The 23772-nt window shown below is 41.7% G+C and overlaps 3 protein-coding genes and 1 long non-coding RNA gene across 5 annotated transcripts; 3 read left to right on the top strand and 1 right to left on the bottom strand.

The window, feature by feature from the left end:
- The first annotated feature begins 752 nt into the window (after positions 1–752).
- On the top strand, positions 753–7849 carry LOC143002771 (atrial natriuretic peptide receptor 2-like). The gene is made up of 19 exons (XM_076153116.1): positions 753–791; positions 917–1019; positions 1177–1322; positions 1431–1503; positions 1874–2018; positions 2297–2383; positions 2749–2892; positions 3025–3146; positions 3435–3576; positions 3800–3848; positions 3934–4041; positions 4137–4256; positions 4635–4728; positions 5113–5200; positions 5346–5485; positions 5782–5934; positions 6034–6132; positions 6435–6526; positions 7114–7849. The coding sequence occupies exons 1-19, from the start codon at positions 753–755 to the stop codon at positions 7222–7224; spliced, it is 2055 nt and encodes a 684-aa protein (XP_076009231.1). The 3' UTR covers positions 7225–7849.
- Positions 7850–8329: 480 nt separating this feature from the next.
- LOC143003000 (afadin- and alpha-actinin-binding protein-like) lies at positions 8330–13128 on the top strand. Of its 2 annotated transcripts, none has more exons than XM_076153452.1 (14): positions 8330–8405; positions 9384–9481; positions 9846–10000; positions 10255–10458; positions 10568–10678; positions 10765–10900; positions 10987–11062; positions 11192–11372; positions 11517–11664; positions 11763–11896; positions 11992–12165; positions 12278–12395; positions 12518–12665; positions 12760–13128. In XM_076153452.1, the coding sequence occupies exons 2-14, from the start codon at positions 9463–9465 to the stop codon at positions 12890–12892; spliced, it is 1737 nt and encodes a 578-aa protein (XP_076009567.1). In that variant the 5' UTR covers positions 8330–8405; positions 9384–9462; the 3' UTR covers positions 12893–13128. The 2 variants fall into 2 exon arrangements, with proteins under 2 accessions (XP_076009567.1, XP_076009568.1); XM_076153453.1 differs by having other exon boundaries at positions 11995–12165.
- Positions 13129–14432: 1304 nt separating this feature from the next.
- On the top strand, positions 14433–15549 carry LOC143003005 (uncharacterized). The gene is made up of 3 exons (XR_012963829.1): positions 14433–14550; positions 15227–15293; positions 15460–15549. It is a non-coding gene; the product is annotated as an uncharacterized LOC143003005 (long non-coding RNA).
- On the bottom strand, positions 15231–23754 carry LOC143002998 (vitellogenin-2-like). Its single transcript, XM_076153449.1, has 33 exons — positions 23712–23754; positions 23500–23520; positions 23140–23297; positions 22802–23053; positions 22551–22712; positions 22183–22331; positions 21934–22084; positions 21690–21847; positions 21442–21607; positions 21229–21354; positions 20920–21132; positions 20606–20823; positions 20411–20508; positions 20207–20331; positions 19975–20076; positions 19761–19880; positions 19487–19673; positions 19317–19410; positions 19009–19194; positions 18764–18926; positions 18468–18681; positions 17984–18375; positions 17713–17730; positions 17418–17624; positions 17160–17302; positions 16934–17072; positions 16703–16832; positions 16425–16608; positions 16198–16292; positions 15995–16089; positions 15728–15893; positions 15466–15627; positions 15231–15373 (listed from the first exon to the last, which is right to left on the bottom strand). The coding sequence occupies exons 1-33, from the start codon at positions 23752–23754 to the stop codon at positions 15261–15263; spliced, it is 4950 nt and encodes a 1649-aa protein (XP_076009564.1). The 3' UTR covers positions 15231–15260.
- Positions 23755–23772: the final 18 nt, after the last annotated feature.

The following is a 23772-nucleotide window of genomic DNA, read 5'->3' on the forward strand; positions in this document are numbered from 1 at the left end:
TATGCAGTCAGGAACAAGATATTCCAGTTTGGGTGAGTGTGTTACTTAAAAGTCAGGAATCCTAACCCTCTGCCATGACTAGAATCACTCACCTACACACACACACACACACACACACACACACACACACACACACACACACACACACACACACACACACACACACACACACACACACATATTTGTTTAGTTATTACACCACACTGCACTGTAGCACACACGGCAACACCTATGCTCAAGCAAATACAGGCAGATGTGTGCAGGTTGACATTGCAGCATTGAAAATACTGCTGTGTGTGCAGTAATGACAGACGAGACAATCATGTGCAGTTAATTTCACACTTTGTTTTTTATCCCTCCATCTTGGCTTGCAGCGATCCAGCAGAAGCAAAGCGCTTCTGTCACGAACACGAATGTCCGGCTAATTGGAACAACGCCAATGAAATGAACTGCTGTGTCTATCATGCCAACATCCACTCCTGCCCGCTTGGCCTCATGGTCAGTACATAACGTTTACCTCACCAAGCTCGACGGTTCCCCCCTTATTCACACCGTCATCACATGTTCCCTTTCAAATCTCAACCAAGTGATCAGCCAATGTTTTCCGACAATTTGTGCTGTTATTAATTCCACAGAAACAAGGTGGAATATGTGGCCCATGGATTCCTGATGATGGCAAGATAGTGACCCATACTGTATCCAAAGCAGGCAAGATGACGAAGAAATACTGGACTTCAAAGGTGACCTTAACCATGAGAGAACTAGAGTCAAAACTTCCATTGCTACTGTATGTAAGATTACAGTAATGCTTCCTAACACTGGTGTGTCAAGATGAGAGTGTAATGATGAGGCTTATCTACAAGCAGATCCACATGGTCCACACATATGTTTCTGTTCTGGTCTCACTTTTGTTTAGGTGGTGCTGATCCACGTGGGCGTCACCTCAGTCATTGCTCATATTAAGATTGGACAGATGCACGCAGCGCTGGAGTCCAAAGTGCTTGTTGTCAGTGCCCAAGGTCAGTGGACCCAACACACTCAACGCTCTGTGTGTGTGTGTGTGTGTGTGTGTGTGTGTGTGTGTGTGTGTGTGTGTGTGAGAGAGTCTTCATAAGCGTGGAATAAGATTTGTTTATTAGTGTGAAAACATGGTTGGAAATGTGTGTGTGCTTTCAGTGTGTGGGGACGAGGTCTGTGAGGTGGAGGAGAACTGTCTGAACTGTCCTGCTGACTGCGGCATCTGTCCCATGTCCATCGCTATCAAGGTGTCCATCGGGCTTCCAGTCGCCCTCTTCAGCACCGGCTTCGTCTTAACCCTGGTGGTGAGTGCATGCGGGACACATGGACGCACTGGGACGTACACACAAACACACACAAATGTTTTTGCAGGCGCTTGCAGGCTCATGCTTGTCCTCGTTTGCTCCCTGCAGTGGCTTCAGTACCAGAAACAGAAGATGTTTTGGGATGAAAGTTGGATCATCAACTACAAGAACATAATATTTGGTAAGGTGGCTGACACTGCAGGGGCTAAAACGGTTTTCCGGTGAATACTAGGTCATTTAGTGAACTGAAACCACTTCAGTTTCACTTTTCACTTCTTCTTAAGAACCATTGACATACAATGGTGGTTTTCAAACTGTGGCTAGGCCAGGGAATTTCTGCACAAACACCCTGCATCCTCTGGAAGAAGTGGTGAGCTTACAAAGTTCAAAGAGTGAATCAAGCCTGAAGATGATGTCGTTTTATATCGATATACAACTCCTGCCTTGACTGAAATTTCTTTAATATGCGATCATATTCCAGCAGTAACATTGTAAACTGTACCCCGTGTGTTGCGTGTCTGTGTAATAAAGACAATGTCTGGGCTGTGCAGGTAAAGCTTGCTACATGGGCCCGGGCAGCATCACCAGCCTGCAGCGTGTGAAGAGTCACTCCACCATCAGCCGCACCACCGACATCACAGTCTGCACAGGACTCAACACGTCCTTCAAACAAGGCTTCATCCAACCGGGCATCTTGTCAGACACTTGCTGTTATTTCACAGAAAGCTCAGAAATCACTTGAATATACTTGAAATCAAATTAAAGTCTTAGAAATAAAAGATAGTCTTACTTTTGCAATTCCTCAAAAATTGTGTTTGGACTCGTACGAACGAACACGTACATAAAAGTACTGATGCATACAGTATAAAGTTATTTAATCTGTTTAATTTAGATTTAGAGTGAATGAAATCTATGCTTTTGTGACAGTAGTGTTTATAGATATGCAGTGTGATGTGATCTCATCTGTCTTGCAGTGACGGGAGGACAGTCGCAGTCAAACACATTCAGAAAAAACATTTCAGCCTCACTAAGACCATCAGGAAGGAGGTGAAGGAATTCAGGTGAGCACAATTTCATCTTTACATTCTATTACTTTGACATTACCTACAGTCCCTCTATCATCTATGTTTGGTCGGCAGAGTCAGACCAAATAGCATAGAATATCAAAATGTCAAAGAAAATAGTACATGAATCCAATAATACATCATATTCTTTGCCCCTGTTTCCTTCCCCATGAAGCACCCAGGGAAATTATGAATAGATCTTGACTCGGCTTTAATGAATCATTCAGTGCAATTTACAATACATACGTTTTAAGCAAGTACATCCAAATATGAAGGAAAGGTAATGTGTCTTTCATAGGACATACCGTCTCCTATCGCTCGTACTTAAAGCTCATTAGGTGTCATTGTTTCATGGTGGCTAGAGAGCTGGACCACCCCAATCTATGCAAGTTCATTGGCGGGTCAATCGAGGTGCCGTATGTCAGCATCATCACAGAGCACTGCCCTAAAGGAAGCCTGAGGGACGTCCTGCTGAACGATGACATCCCCATCAACTGGGGCTTCAGGTCAGACAGCTTCTTCCTCTTCCTCTTCCTCTTCCTCTTCCTCTTCCTCTTCCTCCATACAGTATTGTGTTGTATCTAATTGGATGTAGCCTTTGATATCTGCTTTAAGTGTGTATGTCTCTCCTCCCTCAGGTTGTCCTTTGCCACTGACGTTGCCCGCGGGATGTCTTACCTCCACCAGCACAAAATGTTTCACGGGAGACTTCACTCCAGGAATTGTGTTATTGATGACCGCTGGGTGTGTAAAATCTCAGGTAACAAAATATTGTTATCATGAATCATGGGTAGATAACAGATACAGAAATGTACGAATGTGAGCGATCAAAGAATCTAGGGGAAGCCTGTTTGTCAACCTTATATGGACATATCCTCTTTTCCTTCATGACACACACTGTATGTGATACACACTATTAAACACACAGCAGTTGCATTAACATTGAGGAAAAACATTCTGCGCAGGAGTTAGTGTGTTATTATGAAGGCAAAGTGCTACAGCAACATTCTGAATCACCGGGCTCTTAAATCACTGTGTTTGGCTCCAGATTATGGGCTCACAGCCTACAGGAAGGAAGACTTTCAGGCCATCAGTGGCTTCAACTGTGTGGATATGAACCGTATATACTGTGCTCCTGAGGTCCTGCTGGGGAGCAGCTCCAACATCTCACCAACAGCAGACGTCTACAGGTGGGATGTTTAGGCCAAGGCTGAGACTTTTATAGCCAAATAGGTGAAATTCATGTTAGAACTAAACAGACAGTTTAATTGTTTAATAATTATAAGTGGAAATGAAAATATACTATACTATACTATACTATAATGACTTTCATTTTTCATTTCTTGTCTTGTCAAAACAACAGTGCTGAAAATGTATGGAAATCGTTTCCCCCCTCTTGCTTTCTTTCTTCAGCTACTCCATGATCTTAGTTGAGATTGCAACTCGCTCCGACCTCATTTCAGTGAGTATAACAACCCTTCTCTGTAGATTACAAGCCTTGGCCTCCCTTTGATGTTTGCTATGCAACTGCTGGTCCTCCCTGACAGGACCTGACCGAGGGAGTGAGGATGGATATAATGTGGCGCCCCCCTCTGCCTGAGCTCAAATCAGGGAAGGCAGATACTGACTGTCCTAGTCAAAGAGACTACTGTGAGGTCTGTCACATGTACCAATGGCTGAAATGTACAGGATTGAAATGATATTAACGCATCAGTGAAACCTCACTCTCTTCTCTGGAACCCTCTGGCAGCTCATTAAGAAGTGCTGGTCTCACAACTTCACCATGAGGCCCACGTTCGAGCAGGTGAAGAAGATGCTTGATAAGATGAATCCACACAAAGTCAGCCCTGTGGACATGATGATGAACCTGGTAATGACACACTGAAATATGTCCAAATTAACACTAAGAGACACTGGTATGAATAAAAGAGAGATATATCAGTGTCCGAATCTCCAGACTACTGCACTAGGATCCAGATCTACTTAACATTAACATATTCATAACAACTGGGACAAGACCAACAATGATTACTACTAACTTACTTTAATCTTGTTAAAAGTATGGATAAAATATATTTCCTAGGTTGTTTGCTCACTTACATGTCACAAAATGTCTTCTGTTTTTAAATTGTCCCTTTCCACCCAACACATAGAATTTCAAAGACAAATAATGAAGAAATACTGCATCTGTGATATTTGCATTGTCAGGTTTCTTGTCAAAACACAAGCATAGTTTCTCTAACTGCAGATGGAAAAATACAGTAAACATCTGGAGGCCATAGTCGCTGAGAGAACACAGGACCTTCTTCAAGAGAAACAGAAAACGGATCGATTGTTATACAGTGAGCAGTCACAATCAGAATCACTTTATTGATCAAGTTTAGATTTTAGGAGCTTGCTGATGATTTCGGTAAAACAGCACAGGTTTGTTATTGTTATGATGAAACAACGGTAACAACCAATGCACATTTAACATCTTTCTACATGTATGTAATGTTCAGGAGGGTTTCAGCTGTAAAAGGAAGTGCTGTTTCTGTCTAGTCAGCATTTTTGTTTGTTGTCAGTTGGTATTTAATGGGTTAAAGGAGGGAGAGGGCTGATCTCACTGCCATCTAGTGGTGAAGAGGTTGCATCGCTATTATTTCAACCTGTTGCTCAGCAGATTTATACAACTCTGAGTATGTAAACTCAGCAGATGTATTTCAGGCGTGTGTGCTCTGGTGCAGGTATGTTACCAAAGCCGGTGGCTGATGACCTCCGCCAAGGTCGAACAGCGGAGGCTCAGAGTTACGCCAATGCTACGGTCTACTTCAGGTACAGTTAAGTTCTAGTTCTAAGTTTGGATGACAAACTCATTGTCGACCAAAATGCCAGATAGAACCTTATATTGCTGAGGTCGAAGTTGCTATATAAAACATAAGATTATCGTGACTAACATCATTTTCCTTCCCTGTGACAGTGATATCGTCGGCTTCACTCAGCTGTCTGGAGCCAGCACTCCTCACCAGGTAGTGGACTTCCTCAACCAGCTCTACACCACCTTTGATGACATCATTGACAATTACGACGTCTACAAAGTGGAGACGATAGGTGATGCATGTAAGTAAGGATGTCAAAATCACATATTAGCTAAATAATAAGCCGTTAAGTGATCAGGTTCCATCATAGCATGAGGGGAGAGAGAGACATTTAAGAGAAAGTACACAAATCCCAGTCTTAGTGAGCAGTAAGTAGGACAGAATATAAGAATAAAGTTTTAGGATGGAAAAACAATAGGTCAAATTAGGTATTGATAATTATGGAAAATTATTATTATTATTTCTTTTTGTCTCTCCTTCTGTCTGTGTTTTCTGTTGGCCTTATCTCTTGCTTTGAAATGACGTCTGATCTTCCAGACATGGTGGTATCCGGGGTTCCCCAAGAAAATGGCATTAATCATGCTGGGGAGATAGCCAGCATGGCTGTAGACCTGGTCAACGTCTGCCACACTTTCAAGATCCCTCACAAGCCCACCACGCAGCTGAAGATACGCGCCGGCATCCACTCAGGTATATGTGCAAGCTCTCAAATGAAGGATCAGTTTTGTCAGCTACTGTATAATCCCAATTTAGAGTTACTCACAATAACTACTGTGTTTACAATAACAGGGCCGGTTGTAGCCGGTGTTGTTGGCACCAAAATGCCACGTTACTGCCTGTTTGGTGACACCGTCAACACAGCATCCCGGATGGAATCAACGAGTGAAGGTAATGAAGGACTACATGCCTGCCCTTTATCCAATTAATGCTTTAAGATAGAACACAGTTCATGTAAGTACATGTGTGGTTCAAGTATAGATCCTTAATCCTAATGCATTTTCTTAATAGTCAGGTTTAAGAGATTTGGTTGGAGGCTGTAGATCTTCATATAGAGCAGCTGTATTTATTTTGGCTTTGAATTGAATTGCAAAATTATTAAAACGTCTTCTTCATGTGCATCTTCTACATATCACACAGAAACAGACATTTAATCACGCATCATCTCATAGCGTGTTTATTTATTTCAACAGCTCTGAAGATCCAGGTCAGTGGGCCCACAGCTGACCTGCTCCACACACTCAAAGGTTATTCTCTGACCTGCAGAGGCACACTCAATGTGAAGGTAAGATTCATTCATGTATGTATGAGAGGGGGCAGTCATTGCTCAACACATTCCTGGTTGTTGTCATGATGGTTGCTGTAGTTACTGGATCTTTTATTGTGTTGTAAAGCAGTTATTGGTCTAAACTTGTACTTATCCCCAACCTCTTGTGAATTAAACCCACTGACAGTGAGGCCTTGTTTTAACAGATTTGTTTATATATTTAAAATTTTCTGATTATTAAGTACAAATGCACACAAAGACAGAGGATTTATGGAGCTGAGATTTGGAAAGATCAGAGGAAATTCTAATCTTTTCAGGTGAACACAGGCTGGGTGTGTCAGGGGGTTGTGTTACATTTCTAAGAAAGCGTTGCATTATCTAACCTTGGGCTGCAGATATTCACATCGTAACCTAACACCTATATCTGGGTGGTGCTGTTGTGATAATGGGGAAGGGGGTCATTTTAGGCCACAGGGGCTGATACTTGATTTCTTGCTGAGGAGGCCACAGCTGTTTCCTGTTCTGCAAACTAATGGGTCTCATTTAAATTCAGAGGAACACATGCTTTGTAATGTGACTCCTCCTCATTTTTCTTAACCTAACAGGGCAAAGGGGAGATGACCACATGGTGGCTCGAAGCCAAGAGAGACGATCACACAGACCCTTTGCTCTCAAGCCCCGAACCCAGGGAAGTGCCGGTGCCAGTTAGCAACTAGAGTGCTGCGTATAAAGTACAATATGATAATAATTTTGTCAGAAGAGCATTAAGTTAATTTTATGCACTTAATTGTGTCCAATATAGGAGACACGTTTGTGAATAAATGTCCAGTTAGAATCATAAGATGAATAGCTGGTTAACATGAATATATTAAATGTAATTTTGCATTGTGATTTCATTAGATGTTACCAGGTGAAGTGTTGATTTGTACCGTTCATCAGTATTTATTGATTTTATTTGAGGATCAGATGTTTTTTCCTGCAGCCTGAGGCACTTTTCTGTTGGATAATCTGAGGAGATTAGTCCCAAAAGGAGAATTTTCCTGCCTGTAAACAAGAGAACACAATTAAAACGATTAAATAACATGATTGCATATCTCATACTTTAAACAACAGATTTATATAAGTTTTCCAAGTTATGTATTTTGTAACGTTGTATGTGTTTTTTGCGTGCCTCAGTGTCACCTGTGTTCATTCTTGATGCGAATAGTTTTGATACACACAACCATGTAGCCAACTCACATGACTTAGCTCCTTACAAGTATTACATTATAGTTTTAGACAATTTAATTTTTGGCAGTTGAAATGAAATTGCTTTGAGTTATTGTATCATTTTTATATTCAGTGTTGCAAAAAATGTATTAAAGTTATTAAACAATTCAAGTTTTGGTCACTCTTAAGATGAACAATGCAGAAATATTTTATGAAGGCATATAACTTGATTTTTGTTTTGAAGTTAAAGCTTTACTAACTCACATATTGTACAGATGTTACTGTAATGTTACTTCAGTTTTTTCATTTGAAGTATTACTGCATAGTATTTAATTAGCACAGTAAAATATAAACATTTATCTTACTGTAAATCACAATCAGGAGAAAATTTACATAGATTGGATTGGATCGATTGGACTCAGTTGGGCGTGTACCACCTGTAGTTCGCCTATCACAGTTTGGGAACCAAGTGTTATTTTTTTATAGCGGTATAGTACTTTAAATAGGACGTAAACGCCCCACTGCTGACAGGAGCCAATCACGTTTAGCGAACATTGGTTGCTTGACAACGAGTTGACCAATCAGCACGCTGCTTCAAGCACACGAAGAGGCTGACCTGATATGGCTGAGGAGCTGCCACCGTGTACCGAGGAGCAAACGGAGAGTTTATGACTAACCGAAACGTTTAGTGAGTATTTGAGACTTTGTGTCGCTAACTCATTTATGTAAGCATTCTGTAAGTCTGTCTGTGTAAATAAGAAAGCTTTTTTGCTAAACTCGGCGGCAGTATCGTGATGTTTAGAGCAGTTAATCTAGCTGTGCGTAAACTGGTTGACGGGCTGCTGCGTTCAAGGTACTCTGTTAATTGTTTGTTTCCAATTGTCCTTTTTCGAAACTCTTCTACAATCTGCGAAAAACATAACGTAAAACAGTCTCATTCGTATGTTTACATTGTCTTATCTGAGTGTCACCGAACCCTTAAACCCTCCTTAAATGTGCTCCTACAATTTCCACGTATCGGTGATGTAGGGTATTTATTCTGAAGAGGCCAGTCTAGTCTCCACTGGTTACGCTTAATGGCTGCAGGCTTGCCACCTGTCTCAGCATCATTGAGACCAAAGATTAACAAGTCCCATTAGGTAATGAACCACAGCATGGATATGGAATGTATGGAAAAACAGAGATCAGCAACAGCTCAGCATTTGATAATAAAAACATAAAGACAAAATATTGCAAAAGACAATGCTGTAATGTTCAATAATATCTGTGTATGCTTGTTTGTTGACACCCCCTGGAGTAGGGGGACAGGGCTTGGTCTCAGGCAAATCACCTTACTGTCTGCGTGGTATTAGTCTGATTAGCTGCTCATAAGAGTATTGAGAGTTAAGATGCTGGTCTGGTTCCAAACCTGTTGACTACTCAGGCTTCACTGATTTATAAGCACCTCTCTTAGCAGCGTTATAAAGTCCTTTTCATTAGATGTAACATCAACATCAAAGCTTTGAGATCAGAGAAGGACTTCCTTTATAGAACTTTAATCTGGAAAAATATACCATAACAATGTGAGTTATTTAGGTTGTGCTGTATTTCTGATAACTTGCTGCATGTTAAGTTCCTTGTAATCCAGACATTGGCGCTGCTAATCTGATTCCCTGCTTCCTCGCAGACTGCATAGTTTGGTCCTTGTGTGTCCTGCTCATGTTGTAGATGATCCATGGATGTAGCCTGAAGAGTGCACTGCAACAATGCCAGAGTCCTTCCGTGGTGAGTTGAGAGTTTGCAGCCACAAATGACAGGAAAAGAAACACCGAAATAAACACAACCAGAAATACAGTTTCTCCAGCAAAAGTGACTTGCAAGTACCATAATTGTATCTTATACCCTGAGCTTTGTGCCTTGTGCATAAGGAAGGGGTTAAACTGACACAGATGACAGATGAATGCTATTCATAGCTTTACTGCCCACACTAACCTCAATTCCTGCAACATCTCCTTAAGACCTTTGAAGAAAGAGCGGCTGTATGATCTCATTCTTACTGATTAAAAATATTTAAATACACTATGATCCTCTTCAATGTTTACCAGCATAGACCTACAGAAAGGCTTGACAGATATTTCCTTTATTTCAGAAGTGGGTGACATCCCCAGCAGCTCTGTTGAATGTAGAGCAGCCCCCTTGAGACACTTTGCCCATTCCTTGCTGCCACGGCTCAGAAACTCTTACACGCTCGGCCCCTTCTGCACAGAGGACAACGTGCGACAATGTCTCTCACACATCAGCCAGGTCAGTCACTTACGCTTACACGTACCTGTGATGCAGTTACTGATCGTGTGCATCTGCTGAATTCAGGGTGGACTTATCTACTGTGTGTATGTTTCACCAAGCAGATCTGGTGAGGAGGCTTGATCCTCAGTGGTGTTGCACTTTCCCTGTACATAGTTTATACAGTATATAAAGATGAACACACTGCATGAGAGCAGAGTGCAGCCGTTCTAATCCTGCATATCCTTTCTCTTCCTCTCCTCTTGCTGCTACAGGAGGTTTCATCCCTCGGCCTCCCTCCCGTCCGGGCGGAGCAGGGCGGTTGCTCAAACCTGAATGTTGTGGCTGTGCTAAACTGCATGTATGACCTGATTCAGCTGCACCGCAGGGGCGTCCAAACCCTTGAAAACATGGAAGTGGAGCAGCTCAAGTCAAACAGCAATGTGGAGTACTTGCAACTCACCAGCACAAGGCTAAAGGTAAAGGCTTTCCATCTAGGGATTCATCTTCAAAAAAACTACAATCAATACAAAAGTCACTCAGGACATAGTAGTGATTGTTTCTGTCTGTGTGGATCTGTGATCCTAGGAGCAGCTTGAGCTTTCTAAACGGGAAACCACAGGACTTCTGGAGAGAGAACGTCAGCTACAGCTCAGAGTGAAGAGTTTGCAGAATAGCCTGAAAAATGAGAAAGAGGAGGTACTGTGTGGCATGAACCTGCTGACAGGCTTTCCTTCTCACACACATGGCAAACTGCAGTCGTTGTTTGATTTCTCCCTCACCAGGTGCAAAAACTACAGAACGTTATCGCAAGCCGAGCCAGCCAGTACAATCACGACATGAAGAGGAAGGAGAGGGAATTTAACAAGCTGAAGGAGCGCCTGAATCAACTTCTGGTCGACAAAAGGGAAAAGAAACAAGGTAAGGATATAAAATAGATTAAGCCGAAGTCTGAAGATACAAATCCCCTCTGTGACTCTTCCTGACTTTTTCTTTGACGCTTTCAGCCATTGATGTATTAAACTACATCGGAAGAGCCGATGGGAAGAGGAGCCTTTGGAAAACTGTAAAGACGGAAGCCAAGTAAGCTCACGGCGTACAAGAAAATCTGTTAGGGTGAAATCTCTGCAGCGCTGTCGAACCAATGCACGAGAACTTACACTCATTGTGAAGTTGTATTTGATGAAAAAAATCAATCTCTCCTGTCCTCAGGCATGAAGGTGAGATGTATAAGACTCTACTGAGCGACTATGACAGCAGACAGAGGGAGCTGCTGCTGGAAAACGCAGAGTTGAGGAAGGTGTTGCAGCAGATGAAAAGAGACATGGTGACCATTCTGCGAACGAGGAAACAAGCAGGGAGAGGGGAGATGCATGAAGATGGAAACATGCAGGTTGGACACTTTCTTGTCTGCGTTTCTCTTGCTTAATTTTATAAAACGTGAGAAATTAAGATTCCACCTCAGCGCATTAAACAGTTATTCCTTCTTCTTTTACCGTTAGTATTGAATTTGAAATGTGTTCTGTTGCCCCATCAGGCTGACTCAGAAGAGGACGAAGAAGTGTTTGATTCCAGTAAGGAAAGTGTTGAACTCTCCTGTGTTCATGCTCGGGAAAAGCTGACCAACAGCATTCGCCTGCAGTGGAGAAGACTCAAAAGCCATGTGGAGAGACTAGACAGTCAAGGTGGTCTACCTACTGCTTCCTGCCACTGTGTGACCTACACACATGGATGTTATTGTGCCTTTTGTTATTGTGTCCCATTTTGTGGTTTGTTCTTTCAGCGTCTTTGGCTAAGTTGCGTGAAAGAATGAACGAGGCTGTTCCACGAGAAGGTCAGGATGAGGAGATGGACAGACTGAAGCTGGAGATTCAGCAATGCAAAGATTTTATCCACACACAGCAGCAGCTCCTGCAGGTATACCTGGAATCCCCCTGAAATAGTAGGCATGGTGTTTTTCCCCCTGCTGCTGGATCATGGAGCATTCTCACATGGTCTCTCTGCCCTTGTAGCAGCGGCTGAACTCTCCGTGTGATGAGGAGACGCCGTCCCTGCCGAGCGATTGCTACATGGTGGAGGAGAACAAGCGCCTGAAAGATGAATGGAAGACCCTGGAAGAACAGAGAACGATCTTTGAGAGGGAGAGAAGGAACTTCACTGAAGCAGCCATAAGACTGAGCCATGAGGTGAAAATGATGATTATGATGATGATGAGGAAGTGAAGTACTAATGCCTGCAGTGTTCAAGCAGCATTCTTATAGTTGTTTAGAGATGACTCATGTCTGATTTACCTTACAGAGGAAAGCCTTTGAGGAGGATCGTGCGACGTGGCTCAAACATCAGTTTTTAAACTTGACTCCATTTTCAGACACACAGAAACCAGAAATGTCAAAGTCAAAAAGTGCCTTTTCCATCTGTGAGTATGAAACCCTGTAGTGTGTCCGTCCCAATGCTACACGGTTGTTTTCTACACCTTAGACTCATTCAGTTGATTGATAAGGATCAGTAAATTTAATTCCATCTGTCTCATCTTCACAGCTGAGTCAGAGTCTGGTACAGCTTCAGCTCCAGAAAAGCTCAGCCAATACAAGTGTGAGACTCTCTCCTCCACAGCCAGATGTGCACCGCTCAGCTCTCCGGCCACAGCAGACCTGCACCGCACACTTTGCCTTATTCCAGAACACAGGTACCTGCATGATTTATGAAACTAAAAGAACATAACATACAACAAAGAAGTGGGCCTATTAAGTGTGTGTCGGCCTGTCTTGTGTTTTTTCCAGCTCCAAACCAAAGACGAAGACGCCATGTGTCCAAGAATCAAGTGTCGGTTTTAATGGTGAACTTCCCGTCTACAACAAACAACTGATCAACAGCAATGACCACAGCAGCCACATAAAGAAAAGCTCCATATGACGCCAAACCGGAGTTATTAAGGCGCTTGTAGTTGAAACGCTGAATTCCACATGTGTTATTGCAGATGTGCACTGAACATCATGACTGAACTCCTCCTGGAAGCCACACAAGAGTTCTCTGCCAGCTCTGGGTGGTCAGTGAGAACATTTGAGATTTGTTCCTTTTTATTTGTGAGTTTACTTTTGTATTCACAGATTATGTGACAAATGTATTTATTTATTTATTTGTCAGTGTAAATGTAGTTTTGCAGTGGGGTCATATCTTATTTCTTGCGATTACCTTCTACCTTGTGTTTATCATCTTTCCTGGTGTGTACTGACACACTGGGACTGTTTCTGAAGTGTGTGTAAGTGATCATTGATGTATTAATTTGCAACAGCACCTGACATTATCTTTATTGTGCTGCTGGTATTGAAGCAATTCAAGCTAGATGGAAGATGATCATCTAGCACGCTTTAGATTTTAGAGTTCATGCTGCTGAATGTAATGTAAAGAATGTTAAAATAACTGTTACAGCGATAAGAAACATTCATGGGTCTCAAAGGGAAGAAACTGAATAACCCTGAAATTAGACTCCAGCATCAATATGAATGTTAATTACTTTAATATTGTTTTTGATTAATGTGTTTATCATAGTGTGGTGTTGACAAATGAAAATAGCTCTTGTAGAGGAATGTTGACAAGTCTTCCAGACAATCTCATTACACATGATGTATTTAAAACATGCCTGTCAGCGTTTTATTTTGTATTTTCGTTTTATTGTATGCTTCAATCTTTAATTATTATTATTTTTATATTAAGAATGACATTTTTGTCAATGGCCGAATAAATAGAGCATAGTGGAATGTGGATGATTTTGTTTTAATCAGAAGTACTGTTAGAAATGTGTGAGAAACAAACTAGTAAATTACAATAGTAAATTAAAACCCAACCTTGTTACATTACATTATGATCATTTGGCAGACGCTTTTATCCAAAGCGACTTACATTACATTACCACCCTTCGCAGAGGGGGGAGCAATTGAGGGTTCAGTGCCTTGCTCAGGGGCGCCTCGGCAGGGGCTTGAATCGGCGACCCTCCGGTTCCCAAGCGGAAGCTCTACCCACTGAGCCACTGCCTCCCAGTGTTGTTGTTATAGCAACATGATTACAGCTGCTCTCATGGCTGATGGGAATGTGAAGTTGCAGTCACAGGCACCTTTTTAAAGGCAAAGTCCCAGAAGCATACTTAGATAAGCTTGAATTTGTTTGGCTTAAATGGTCAATGAGTCAATATGTACAAGGTTAGGGTCACCTGACTCATTTTGACTTTGATTTCAGAATGTTTTACCCTGTGACAATCACATATTAAAAGAAAATCAGACACCACTCATACAATAAATCTAGTCTTATATAAAGATAGTAAGACAGTCTTGTTCTCTTTTGTAGCTGCAAACTCTTCATCATATCTATGAACTGGAGTTTCAAAGTTCACAATAGGGGACACAGTGACAATGACTATTTGTTCACTTTTATCTTTATTTGTGTGGTCAGAGTGACTTGACATTTTCACAGTATGCCTCTGTCAGTTTTGTGCCAAGCTAAACTATTAAGTGCCTACAGTTCGCTTCACTTCCGGGTTGGCTACTGAGTAAAATGACTCCGTGAATATTCATGAGGTAAGCTTTCTCTACTTTCATACGTGTTTCATCTTTTATTCGCCATTATACTGCCACTATCAAATTTCATTGTAATTAGCACTACTGTAGCTGCGGACACTAGCTTACTATTTCGCTACAATATAATGTTTGGCTTCTTGTCGTGACATTATTTTTTTTGATCATCTTACATTGTTGAAGACATCAGATAACCAACACTCCACTCAATCTTGAAGTCATTGTATTTTGTATTTTATTTATTTGTTTATTTTGATACCTGTAAAATTTAACAATAAGCACCCACATTTTTAAACCTCCTTGTTCGTTGTGAATTCGAACTGAGCATCATTTATGGATTTGTTGTTTAACTGTTAAGGGAAAAGGATTTCAGATCATCAGAGATATCCAATCAGATTTGGGGTTGAGAATAAGATGACAGTTGTGCTATTGCTTTGTTGTGCTATATTAATAGATTGTTAATATATTTGTTATATTAGCGCATTACTTTACAGTTATGGTAATATCTACCTAAGTATCTGATGCACTTGAGACAATTTGGCCTTACATTCTCAATCAAAGCGTGATAAAAGGAAATAATTGATAATAAATTCCAGAGAAGAGATTTAAATGCTGTGTCAGTTTATTAACATGTCAAGTACATACACATGAATCAGAAACATTGTCAGTGTCTTAATAGATGATCAACTAAAATGGGACTGAAGGCCATGAGATTAGGCACACTGAGCGGAGCAGCGACAGGCCAGGTGAGCTTCTGCTTCTGCCCTCATGTCCACACTCTTATCCAACATGCTGTTCAGACCCTCATAGCGGTCCATGTTAGTATCTGCAACAGTGAAGAGAAGAAATCAGTCATGCACTATGCAACATTTTCCACAACTGTAAATATGAACCAGATGTTATATGTCATAGACTCACCGGCAGGCACGCAGTGGTAGCCAATCTTAACGGGGGCAGTCCTCAGTGGCAAGCAACCAGGCAGGCAGCGGAGCACAGGCTCAACAGAGAAACATTTGGACTCCTGGCCATGGATGGTTATCTGTCTGTCCAGCTTCACAGATTCCATCTTCATTCGGCATCCTGGAAAATTGTAGAAACGGTAAAGTGAAGCTCTGAATGCTGTCCACTCAAGTAAAAACAGAGCAATAAAACCTAAACGTATGTAGAGTATATGTTTTACCAGAGGGATCCTGGCAAGTCTTTGCAGGGAGAACCCAAGAATGAGCGAAGCTCACTGCGTGTGTGGAGATGCGTTCGTTGGGGGTACGGAACTCCTGTCTGATTTCTCCATCAGCCTTTCCACAGAGACCACAGGTCTGTCCCCTCATCCAGTCCAACACTTTAATCTGCAGGAAAACAAAACAGTTTAGGATTCATAGAATCAATGTTTAAGCACATCATTAACCAGTATTTGTAAGTAGCAGACTTAGAAACTTTAATACACAACCTTGCATGTGGTCGGATCAAAGTACAGCTCATGAAGACCAAGACTTGAAGCACGGAGAACGACGCCCTCACCTCTCTTTGTGATGCGAATTTGCTCTAAAATCAATGCAAGTACAAACATAGTGTGTTAGTTGTGCTTCATAACGGCCTACTGACTAATATAATAATAATTTAGCAAGGCACTTAAATTTGAATGCAAAAGACCTGTTGGATGCTGATAGGCCAGGTTGCGGATGGGTACAACCATTCCATTAACCTTCAACATGATAGCATTGTCCTGCTGGTACATATCAACATCTCTGTAGAGAAACATTACAGCAGGGAATATTGAAATCTCAGTGGTATCATATATTGTAGTATTGGTATGGATTACAAGGTTTACATTTGATCCTTTTGGACTTTTAACACTTTTACACAAGCACTATACTTACATGTCTGCAATCTTCACATAGATTTGGTTTTGTTCAGGTAAGGCATTCTTCTTCAGCAGAACCATAAATTTGAGTTCTGCGGTGCAATCCTGAGCCAAAACCTGGTAGCAAGAGTCAGGTAACGCATGGTTGAATTTCCTCTTGTTGAATGTGGTCAGTGTGTTATCCGAGAGGGTGCACTCAGCTGGAGGAGAAAGAAAAGAGTGATCAATGGGTGAACTATTGATTGATCAGCCAAAAGTTTCAGTGGAACTTGTTGTTCCTTTCCTTGTCTTCACCTGCATGAGCCTTGCCGTACATATAGTTGATCTTGCTAGCCCAGTTGTCCTGGAATACTTCCAGCTCAGAAGTAGTTTCTCCAATGGGCAGGTTAATAGGGAGACCCACGTCCAGTTTGTAAATGGTCAGCTAGAGAATTTAATTGGAACATTCATACAATCTGAATGACAAATTGAAGCTTATGTAAATGATGTATTCAGTGTTCCATAAGAATTGTAGTGACACTATACCCTTGGTGTCTTCATCACAAAATTCAGGCTCGTCTCAGAAGGAGCGGACACAATCAGAATAAACTCTGTGCGAACATTCTTTGCCTTTGCCAGGCTCAATCCAGTGAGACCAGAGATGCGTTCAATGTAATTAGGAAGCCTGATCACACATAAAAATAACAGTTTATTAGATTTAGATTTTTTTGTGTGGATATTCATGTATTGCGTGTGTTTGTTTTTAGCTTACTCCTTTGCATAGCGTTTGACGGCTGTTGGAAGTTTGCCCCAGTCGACCATCAGGCGCAATGCAGGGGCTGCACCCACAGCTCCAGTTTCACCTGTGATAATAGTTGCATACTCTTTGCATCCAATACCCCAGGCAAGCTTGGCCTACAAAAAATGAAAAGATGTCATAATTAAAATTGTTAAAACTTCAGATAAGACATTTTCAAAATGTGGTGAATGCCACTGTCAAATAAGCTGAAGGACAAATTGAAGGTTTTACCTCCACTTTGTTGTGACTTAGCATCACACCATCAGCACACATCTTCCATTTACTGGTCTCTTCCAGGTTGGTAAGAATAAGCTGCGCACGGCGAGCAGTTTTATCGTAGAAGGCTGCAATCTGGTATCCCTGCTTGTTGTGGTCAACTCTCACAGCGCGGAGGAGAATTGTCACAGCAGGCCTAACAGTAGCAGCGAGGTACTTGGCCTTTATGATGGAAAGGAGAGACTGAAGTTCACAGAAATATTTTTCACTTTAAGTACTTAAGACTGAATGGTTTGGTCTGATACATCACCTTTTTGTAGATGGCTTCCTCAGTGGAAGTCTGTTGCTGTAAGCAGAAACCCAATCATTAAAAAGATTATGTAAACAGAGTACATAATATGTATCTAAAATATAATCATATAAGTAATTACCTGGTTCTTGGTAAACTTCATGTTATAGATCTTTTCCTACAATAGAAAAACAAACCATACCATCAAACTTAATTCCTGAACAGACAGTATGCTACCATTTTACACTTGTGAAGACATGATGTAGTGTCTTACGTTTGAGTTTTGCCTGGCAGAGCTTGAGCTTAAAGGGCTTGAGCGGCTACTGGACTGGCTGCTAGAAGCACTGCTGGAGCTGCTGCTTGCTCTGGTGTTTTTCGCTCTCTTGCTTGGAGATTTAACGTCAACGATCCTGCTCTTTTGCTTTGGACTGGAACTGGAATATCTGGGAGAGGACTCAGATGATGAACTGCTCTTAGAGTTGGATGAACGAGAACTGCTGGAGCTGGAGGAAGATGCGGTGATGTTCTTGCGACTCGGACCAAGGATTTGTTTGAGTTTCATCAGGACATTTTGCTCCTCAATGATTTCTTCCTCTTCACTGATGTTGATCACTTTCTCAATCTTTTCTGCTGCATTTTCTCCAACCTGCACCTCAAGCTCAATCCTCTCAATAGCTGGTCCAACTTCAACCAAAAACAGAAATAAAAACATTACATTTCCTGTCTAATTACAAAATCAATTATGTCAGTAAACGAATGCCATTCATTTCACTTGCCTGGAGCAACCTTGATTAAGGCCGCATGTTTTCCAATAACGGCATAGAGTGGAACTCTGCTGAACGCAGCAGCATTGAGAGATTCAACCACTGTGCATGCTTTGATTCCAAACATTTCAATTGCAGCACACATTGTCTTGTGGAACGGCTTGGATAATTTGGGCTTGGTAAATTCGTTTTGCAGGTCAGCATGAAGAATTTCAGATGACCATGACTAGAAAAGACAGAGGGCACCACATTAGTTTGGAAAGTAGTTGAAAATTATATTGGTTAAACAGATCAGGAGTCAAACTCACCATGCCACCTTCCAAAGAAGATGCAATTGTAGAAGTAAGCTTAGAGGAGAGGGACTCCCTTGACAATTGTCCTGAAGCTACTGCTGCTCTTGCTGGAACCAACGGTGTTATTTTTGGAGATGCAAGATCTTCCACGTTCCTTGCAATAGCAAAAGTCTCAACACTATAGTACAAAGAAAAAAGTTTGAAACAAGGAAATATGTCTAGCTCATACATGTTACTAAGGGACAATGGAAGATACATACGCGACAGATGCAATCTTGTCAGTGACAGGAACAGGCAAAAGCTCAAGCTTGAAGTTGTTCTTAATCAAGTCCAACTTGATGTCCACCTTTGCTGGAACAATTGCGTGAACTTCGGCTTTTGTCATCAGGATGGCCTGGGCCAAAACAGTGTTCACCCCCATAACTGCATAGGTGTTCAATGCAATACTGACAGGAAGAGAAAATACAAAGTTCAACATGAATTTCACTGAATGATACCATTTTCCATTTCAAATGAAATGATTAGACATACAAGCTTCTTCAGTTTCATGCAATATTGTTATACTCACCTTGGTGCAATTTCTGCCTTCAAGGTGATGTCAGATTTAAGAAGCTGCGCAACTGGGAAGTTGGCGGGTAGAGTGGGCGTCACAGTGGCATGCACTATGAAAGACAAACAATATATCAGTTGGGAGAAACTTCAACAGCCGCTCAGTGATGCTTCAGTGATGGAACTTACATTTTACAGTTGCAGCAGCCACAGCAGAGGTGTACAACGCGAGCTCCATAGGCAGACCAAGAGCAGTGGGCAGGATGCGGCGTACCTCAGCAACCAGAAGAGGTTGAGCGTAATGCGTTGAGATACCAGACAGGAGAGCCTCTAAAGCCATCCTTCCATGTGTACGAACTGCTGGTCCGGTTGCGAGCTGTGAACACAAAGTATCTTTTAAGTCACATGGTTCATTTGACAATTATTCCTTAGAGATCAGGTGTTAAGATAAAGAATGCCTTACCGGAATGATCTGATCAATGATGGCTTTGTCAATGTTGGCAAATGCAATTTCTTGTCCAAAGAATTTCACATACGCAGAGGCCAGTGGTAGTTTGGCAGGATTAGCTCTCCACTCAGCAATCTGTGTTGGGAAGGAAAGTACATATATGAGAAAAAGGACAAAGAAAATGATTTTATGAAAGTATATTCATATTTGAATGGTCACTTAAACTTACAGCCTTCATGACTTGTTTCATCTTTGTGAGCCTGTCAGCGTTCTCAACCACATGGGTGGCTTTGTCGAAGGCCTCCTGGATTCCTTCAGCTCTCACTCCAAGCTAAGAACAATGAATTACATTAGTTGAACGAAAGCTAACAACAAGAACAGTTCTAAGCTGTAGCTAGGGACATTGTTGCTCATGAGTCTTTCATTTCATTAATTGTATTTATTTTGGCACATCCTCTTACTTCAAGAACATCAGCATAGGCTCCAGCCAGGTATGTGCGGGCTTTGGCTACAATAGCTTTTGGCAGAAGAGTGGCAGCATCATTGATGTAGAAAGCACTTGCAGCTGCACCGACCATCCAGGGGCCTGAAAACAAAACAGAAGCATCTTTTGAAGACAAGTTTTTACACCAACTTGCTTGATTATTAATCTTGTATTCTCTTACTGTGGTAGGCATCATAGTAGAGAGTCCTGCTGAAGCGGGTACTCAGTCTGGCAAATTTGGGGTTGAGGATCTTCACGGCAACATTGCATGCTGCAGCACTGAGAGAAGATAGTTGACATGTATCAGAATCTAAAGCCCGAAAAATGAAAAAGAAATGACAAAAACTTCTACATGACTTAATATTTAGGTTCTTACACAGGAGCAAAGTCTGGGGCAGTGTTCTTTGTCATGGCCTTCATGTAAGTGAAGACAAGGCTAGCAATCTGCAGGTTTTGTTCTCTCATCACTGCTTGAGCAAGTGTTGTCACCAGACCCATTGGCAGCTTAGTCTCAAACAACACAACAGCAGCAACCATACGGAGCTCTGGGTGGGCAGCCTTATCCATGAACAGCTGAATGGCAAGATTCTGGATCTAATTCACAAATAGAAAAGTGATTAAGGAAATTTACATGTACATGTATCTGAATTATGCCTTAATTTGGAATGGAATGAAGGATGTCAGGCTCACTATCTTGGGCTCCTTCTTGGCAATGTTCCTCAGGGCCAGAACAGCTTCAATGTGAACTCTCAGTGGCAGAGCAGGACCAGGGCCAAAGCCAGTCAGCTTCATGATCATCTTAAGGCTAGCAAGATGGCCAGCATTGCCCAGAACTTTGAGAGCAAGAGTGAGAGTACCAATGTCGCTTGCAGTAAGAGCCTTCAAAGCAATTTCATGGATGGGCTGGGGGAGGAAAGTCAGAAAACGTTGTAGTTTTTATTCTTGTCGCTTATGTTAAAGCTGAGTTGTGATATTGAAAACAAAAAACATTAACCCTACCCTGACAAGCTCAGCAGAGCAAGTTGGGTTCTCAGCGCAGTATTTTGCAACCATGGTACCATAGCCCAGCATGACAATCTCAAGCAGAACTGGGTTTGCCTGAACCTTTTGGTTGAATGCCAGCTCCTGAGGGTGGTGAAATAAAGAAGTGATGCTTTGTCCCAATGCTCTCATCACTGTAAACACACAATGGCATTATACATGTTGTCTTACCTCAACAAGCTTGATAGCCTCCAAGTCAGCTGTCACCATATGCACGGATGCAATCAGAGCTTTGGCAACTTCTGCAACTGTCAGCTCATCAGCAATGAACTTCTCCTTGATTAACCTCAATGCAACATGAGTTCCAATGGCAGGGAGGGCATTGACCATCCAGTGTCTGAGAAAGAAGAAGAGTCATCTTAATATCCATGGCATGTTTTACTTTACTTAACACTTTTTTGAATGAAATTTGCAGTCACCTGTGTTCAGTTTTATGTTTGATCTCAGCCCAGATGGCCCTAATAGTCTCAATTTTGGCCACACGAAGTAGCTGGACAAGCTCCACAAACTTCAGGGGTGCGTCTTCATGAACTTTAGCCACATTGTAAATCGCAAGGTGGTTCAGGACATCAACAATCTGCCAGAAAAAGCAATTCCCCACATTACAGAACGTTGCCAAACAATGAATTAAACAAGAAGTAAGCAAAGTTCTCTTAAAAATACCTGAACCCTTGGGTTGGTGATCCTCACAAGCTGGACGGGTGTCTGGAGAAGCTCAGGACCAAACTCATACTGCAGGGATCCACGGGCAACATACTGCTCCCTGATGGGCTGCACCAGGCTGTTCAGTGTTTCTTCGAAGGCCATCATTTGCCTGTGAACATGGAAGCATCATGTGAATCTGCACTGTCACAGTTTGTTATATTATAAATGTATGTATTTTAAACTGCCTTGTCATTTTGAAAGACATACTTAGATTCCATCTGGGCAGCACCGTTCAGGAGGCTGAAAGGTGCGAACTGAATGAGTTCTGTAGCAATAGCCTGCAAGAGCAGGCCGCCTGAGCCTGTTTGTTTCAAGATGTAGTTAAAGGCAGCAGCTCCCTTCAGGGCCTCTCCTTTCTGTTTAGACAAGAAGCCCAATATTATCAGGTTATTGGAAGAAATACTCAATTACAAGTAAAAGTATTCAATTTCAAATCTATGTCAGCAACAGTTCACATGTGTTAGCGGTGCAATGTAGTAAAGTTGTAGTGGAAGAATTATGTCAGTAAAGATATCTGCTAGTAGATTTAACAAACTAAAGTAATACTGTACATTAGAGGGTGACATTGCACTTACAGCAGCACATTCGGGACATTTCTCTGTGTAAGCCAAACCAATGTCCTTAATGATTTTGTCCTGGCAATGGTTCAGGTCCTTGGTTTTGCTCAGATGGATGCGTTCAGTCGTTGGGTCCTCATTGATTACGTATTGGGTCTTGCACACACCCTGAACTCCAGGCTAGGGAACATCAATGTATATACAGTGTGTGAGCTTAAGTAGGATGGTCTGTACATACAGAAGAAGTGTGCAGAGAAATACACTCATACCTCTTGCAACTCATAGACATTCTGTGTCTTCTTGATGTTTAGCTGGAAGAGGTTGAGGATTCCCCTGAAGACATTCAGCACCGCTACAGAGACACCAGGCGGTGCAAACACTTTGCTGACAACACCGTTTGTATACTCGAACTTAATGGGGGTGGAAAGCTGAGCAGCCAAGGCGAGTTTGAACTTGGGGGCTGGGATGAAGTTATCTCTGGGCCAGATTCCGCTGTACTCAAAGAGCTCAACGTCTTCAAGCTACGAGGAAAAAGAGTTTGAATGAAGATGAGTAATGAGGTAAGTGGCGAAAATCGCTTGAAAGCTTTTTCATATCTGGTCTTAACCTTCAGGAGGAGGGTGTTAGGTGATCCAACGGCTGGACTGATCAAAATTTTGCTCCCGATTTTTAATCCAGCCCGTGCCAGACCGTCCTCAGGTAGCCCGCCCATAAGTTCTGCTTCGTATTTATACACGTAGGTCTTTCCAGCAGAAAACTGTGGAGCTGCACAATTACACACATCAACAACAAAACAAATCAACAACAAAAGAAAACTGGGACACAGACAGAAATGTTGCACGCATTATCTGAAGAAAATGTCCTTTTCACCTCATAAAGGTGTTTGATAAAGTTGATTTTGAAACTGGGTTTGAACTAATTGAATTATTACACATTAGAAAAATCTTTTTTTTGTTTTTAATCTTACCAATCCCGACATGTTGGCCAGCTGCAAGAGAAAAATTAAATGTTACTTTATTGTTCATAAAGCCAAACAAGATATGTTGAAACATTCAATTCATATGATATAATTCATTTACATTTAACATTGTGTATGTAGAAAGTGCTTCTCATAGTGAAATAGTGAAATAGTGAAATATAAATATTAAATAACTAAAATAACATTGAACAACAACTCACCCACGAGGGCTAAGGACAGAGCCAGCAGCACAAACACCTTCATGGCTTGTGGATGTGAAGA

The sequence above is a fragment of the Genypterus blacodes genome, unplaced genomic scaffold (genome assembly GCF_046128005.1).
Source record: "Genypterus blacodes isolate CSIRO-AG114 ecotype Tasmania unplaced genomic scaffold, CSIRO-AGI_Gbla_v1 ptg000058l_1, whole genome shotgun sequence".
Classification (NCBI taxonomy): domain Eukaryota; kingdom Metazoa; phylum Chordata; class Actinopteri; order Ophidiiformes; family Ophidiidae; genus Genypterus; species Genypterus blacodes.

Excerpts from the sequence above, each read along its gene's own strand:
- LOC143003000 (XM_076153452.1), top strand. Across the intron at positions 10,901-10,986 it reads CAAAAGGGAAAAGAAACAAG|CCATTGATGTATTAAACTAC; the intron begins GTAAGGATATAA and ends TGACGCTTTCAG. Across the intron at positions 12,166-12,277 it reads CCATAAGACTGAGCCATGAG|AGGAAAGCCTTTGAGGAGGA; the intron begins GTGAAAATGATG and ends TTTACCTTACAG.
- LOC143002998 (XM_076153449.1), bottom strand. The coding sequence starts at position 23,754 with ATGAAGGTGTTTGTGCTGCTGGCTCTGTCCTTAGCCCTCGTGG. Across the intron at positions 19,674-19,760 it reads TCATTGATCAGATCATTCCG|CTCGCAACCGGACCAGCAGT; the intron begins GTAAGGCATTCT and ends TTGTGTTCACAG. Across the intron at positions 15,894-15,994 it reads TTGATCCGACCACATGCAAG|ATTAAAGTGTTGGACTGGAT; the intron begins GTTGTGTATTAA and ends GTTTTCCTGCAG.
- LOC143002771 (XM_076153116.1), top strand. The coding sequence starts at position 753 with ATGAGAGAACTAGAGTCAAAACTTCCATTGCTACTGTAT. Across the intron at positions 3,849-3,933 it reads CTCGCTCCGACCTCATTTCA|GACCTGACCGAGGGAGTGAG; the intron begins GTGAGTATAACA and ends CCTCCCTGACAG. Across the intron at positions 5,486-5,781 it reads GGAGACGATAGGTGATGCAT|ACATGGTGGTATCCGGGGTT; the intron begins GTAAGTAAGGAT and ends CTGATCTTCCAG.